Source organism: Nansenia antarctica, assembly GCF_963989245.1.
Source record: "Nansenia antarctica genome assembly, chromosome: 11".
Taxonomy (NCBI): Eukaryota; Metazoa; Chordata; class Actinopteri; order Argentiniformes; family Microstomatidae; genus Nansenia; species Nansenia antarctica.
The window spans coordinates 19,040,799-19,044,580 of NC_137681.1; the positions used below are offsets into that span (position 1 = coordinate 19,040,799).

Here is a 3,782-nt window from a genome sequence, read left to right on the forward strand (position 1 = left end):
CTCTGGCTTTTAGCCCTGAGGCTACGGTACTGTTTCCCCGACGGCAGTAGTTTGAACGGTTTCTGATTTGGGTGGCTTGGGTCTTTGCTAATCCTGAGGGCCTTTAACCCTAACTCAACCACACCTTTGTTGTTAGGGTTAATGGTGTGGTTGTGTTAGGGTTAAAGGTGAGGTTGTGTTAGGGTTAAAGGTGGGGTTGTGTGTTGTGTGTTGTCAGGGTTCCTGCGCTCTGTGTCTCTGTCCTGCTCTCGACCTTTGGCCTCCCAGACCTGCACCTCTGACCCCAGCCTGAATGCCCGGTCCTACTACACTAACCTCAGCATCACCAAGGTAACACACACACACACACACACACACACACACACACACACACACACACCTCTCAGCCTCACCAAGGTAACACATTTGAATACTTTATTTGGTTCCACAAATTATATTATACAAACAGGGAATCAAATATTTCGGGGCTAAGCAGCACTGAACACTTAAGGATACACATAACACCTCCTTCTCCACACGGCCAAGCTGCCAATAATAGCTGAGACAGAGCAAAATTTGGCAACCTGTTTGGCCTTTCTTTTAGTCATTGCAGCAATTCTCAGACCCCTCATGGTGCATTTATATACATGGCCCAGACTTCCACACACACACACACACACACACACACACACACACACACACTCTACGAGGCTGAGGTGTGTGTGTAACCAGTGTGTTGTTGTTGCAGCTTCCTGTTCCTGAGACTGAGACGGAGCCTGACAGCCTGGTAAGTCTAAAACACACTCACTCACTCACTCACTCACTCACTCACTCACTCTCTCTCTCTAAGGTACCTTCCTCCTATGCTACAGCAGGTCCCGGTCATGCCTCTGTCTGATTGGCCAGAGCCCAGTGAACAAAATGGCTCCTGTTTCAACGTGGTGTCCCAGGTCTGTGATTGGACCATCTGTCACCCCTGACCCCTGTACCTACCCTGACCCCAGACCCCAATACATCCCTTTTGTGTATTGTTGTGTGTTGTGTATTGTTGTGTGTTGTTGTGTGTTTGGTGTGTAGTTGGGTTGTGTAACGTCTCTCTCCTCCAGGTGGACTACGTCATCACCTACACTGGCAGAGGGGAGATCACCATGGTAACAGTCAATGTGCTTCTGTCAGACAGTGTGTCAGAGTCCCGGCTGACCCAAACCCACGCTGTCCACTACCAGGTACCTTGACCCTAACCTTTAACCCTGACCCTAACCCTGACCCACACTGTCCACTTCCAGGTTCTTCCTTTCCTCCCACCCTCCTTCCCTCCCTCCCACCCTCCTTCCCTCCCTCTTTCCTTCCCTCCCTCCTTCCCTCCCTCTCTCCTTTCCTCTTTCCCTCCCACCATCCCTTCCTCCTTCTCTCCCTCTCTCAACCTATCTCCCTTCCCTTCCTCTCTCCCTCACTCCCTCCCTCTCTCTCTCTGTCTCACCTGTCTATGAGCTCAGCTGATGTGATGTCACTTCTGTCCCACAGTTGGCCACACCTCCTCCTTCTTCTGCTCCGTCCCCATTGGCTGGCCTGGCCGTGGGGGCTCCTGTCATTGGTGGGTTTGGTGGCGAGGTCCAGCCTGTATCCTTCCGGTTTAAGAACTGTAGAGGCCAGGACAGGATGGAGGCCAGAGTCATGTAGAGGCCAGGACAGGATGGAGGCCAGAGTCATGTAGAGGGGGGGAGGGGCTTCTGCACCACCAATCGTGTGTCTCTGCTCCTTGACCATGGGTCAGCTGACTGTAATGGGCGTGTCTCTGGGGGGAGAGTGTTCTGCTGACTTTGCCTCCCGGATCCCTGTCCTCTTCACACACAACACCCTCACTGGCTGCTCCTTCAGGTGACTACACTACCCAGCATACACCTGGGGGTCCTACACTACCCAGCATACACCTGGGGTCCTTTGGGTCATTTCCCCATTTTCTTTCACATTAAATCTCTGTGCCTAGATGGGCGGGGCCAACGCAGGGAGGAACCTTCCATCATGTTTCTCTGCTCATGTCTGCACCAATCAGAAAGCTGTCTCTGCTTCATTATCTCTCTACATTCCAAACATCATGCTACTGTACTAGCTAATTAGCTTATTAGTTAGGGGTACTAGCTAACTAGCTTATTAGTTAGGGTTACTAGGGGTACTAGCTAACTAGCTTATTAGTTAGGGTTACTAGGGGTACTAGCTAACTAGCTTATTAGTTAGCTAATCATAGCATCCAATCCCTCTGCTAGGGGATGGTGGATCTGATAAACAGGCTAGACTCAACATTCTGTGGTTGAGGTGGTCCTCTGGGTTAGGGTCAGGGCTATCTGTGGTTGAGGTGGTCCTCTGGGTTAGGGTTATCTGTAGTTGAGGTGGTCCTCTGGGTCAGGGTCAGGGTTATCTGTAGTTGAGGTGGGACTTCTGTCTCTTCTCCTAAACTAGAGTCAGAAGGTTCCTGCATGTACGGCTGAATGACACAGATTCTCCCTGCTAGCCGTCTGTAACTAGCTAGCTGCCTGTAGCAGGTCTGTAGCTAGCTGTCTGTAGCTAGTCTGTAGCAGGTCTGTTGTAGCTAGTAAGTAGCTAGCTGTCTGTAGCTGGTCTATAACTGTAGCTAGAGTGTATAGTGTAGCTAGCCATGTGAGTTTCTTTGTAGGAGGTGTTGAAAGGGAGCTGTCAATCAGAAAGCTGTTTTATCACTTACTTATTGATGTTTTTTTGTTAATATTTTAGTGGAAGTTTAAAATGATACTCAACTTTGACAGAAAACACAATTAGATTTTTTTAATGTTGACTTTCCAGACCCTTTAAAGGCTCAACGGGTATCTCTGTCTCCCTCCCTCCCTCTCTAGCTCTCTCTCTCCTCGCTGCTCGGAGGTTCGTTCTCAGCTCTATGGGGTCCTGCGGGGCGTGGCCACACCTGAGCTGGTCGCCATGACCACAGGCTCCTCACCAGACTGGAGCAGGGTCATCACAGAAGAGTGTCCTAGAACCCCAGAGGTCAGTCACCCTAAACCTAGCCCTAACCCTAAACCTAGTCCTAGCAGGTCAGAAGTCAGTCATCACTCATCATTAATAATAATGGAAGTCTCTCTCTCCTCCCCCCTTCCCCTACCTCTCTCAGGAGGAGGATTGTGTGTCCGGCTGCCTCCTCCCTCTCTCCCTGCAGATCCAGGTTCTCTGGGCTCGGCTTGGCCTCCTGGCTCTGCCTCAGAACCACATCCTGGGAGCCAGGTTCCACTTCCTGTGTCAGAAGGTCAAGGTACGCCTCCTGTTCTCCCATCTCACGTCTCAACATCTGTCTCCTTTCTCCTCCTCTCTCTCATCATCCTCCTCCTCTGTCTCAACCACCCTCTCTTCTCTCTCTCTCTCTCTGCAGTGTCCCCTCGTCTCTTCTGTCTCCGTGACAACAGAGGTGACATTTGTCGACACCACGGTTTACCCAGAAGCCCCCTGGGGCGTACCGCAGCCTGATTGGAGGTTTCCATTCGGGTTCTTCTCCCGAGGGCGCGGGGCCAAGGAGACAGACGACCAGATGGTCACTGACGCTGGTGACATCATACAGGCTACATGGTACACGCTGTGGCTGGCACTGATGATGTCATCAACACTGGACTTGACGAGCTAACAGGGTCTGTTTCAGAAGGTTCTAGTTTTTTTGTGTGTGTGAGAGAGAGAGAGAGAGAGAGAGAGTGATTCTTCAGTCTTTCTTCATCATTTGGACTCGAATCAAACGGCTCATATTTTCAGACTTGTATTTATTTTTGGACATTTTTAGAATACAGATG

General features: G+C 50.6%; 1 protein-coding gene across 1 annotated transcript in view; it reads left to right on the forward strand.

Annotated features, from left to right (window-relative positions):
* The window catches only part of LOC308167955 (tectonic-3-like), a gene marked incomplete at both ends in the record, with an annotated part of 6,545 nt that extends 2,923 nt beyond the window's left edge, over window positions 1-3,622 (forward strand). Inside the window, 8 exons of the mRNA XM_080542434.1 lie at window positions 218-330; window positions 728-766; window positions 1,086-1,205; window positions 1,504-1,599; window positions 1,754-1,857; window positions 2,847-2,994; window positions 3,119-3,256; window positions 3,374-3,622. Of these exons, the coding sequence (XP_080398560.1) occupies window positions 218-330; window positions 728-766; window positions 1,086-1,205; window positions 1,504-1,599; window positions 1,754-1,857; window positions 2,847-2,994; window positions 3,119-3,256; window positions 3,374-3,622 (1,007 nt within the window). The remainder of the gene's footprint in view (window positions 1-217; window positions 331-727; window positions 767-1,085; window positions 1,206-1,503; window positions 1,600-1,753; window positions 1,858-2,846; window positions 2,995-3,118; window positions 3,257-3,373) is intronic.
* Between the last annotated feature and the right edge of the window lie 160 nt (window positions 3,623-3,782).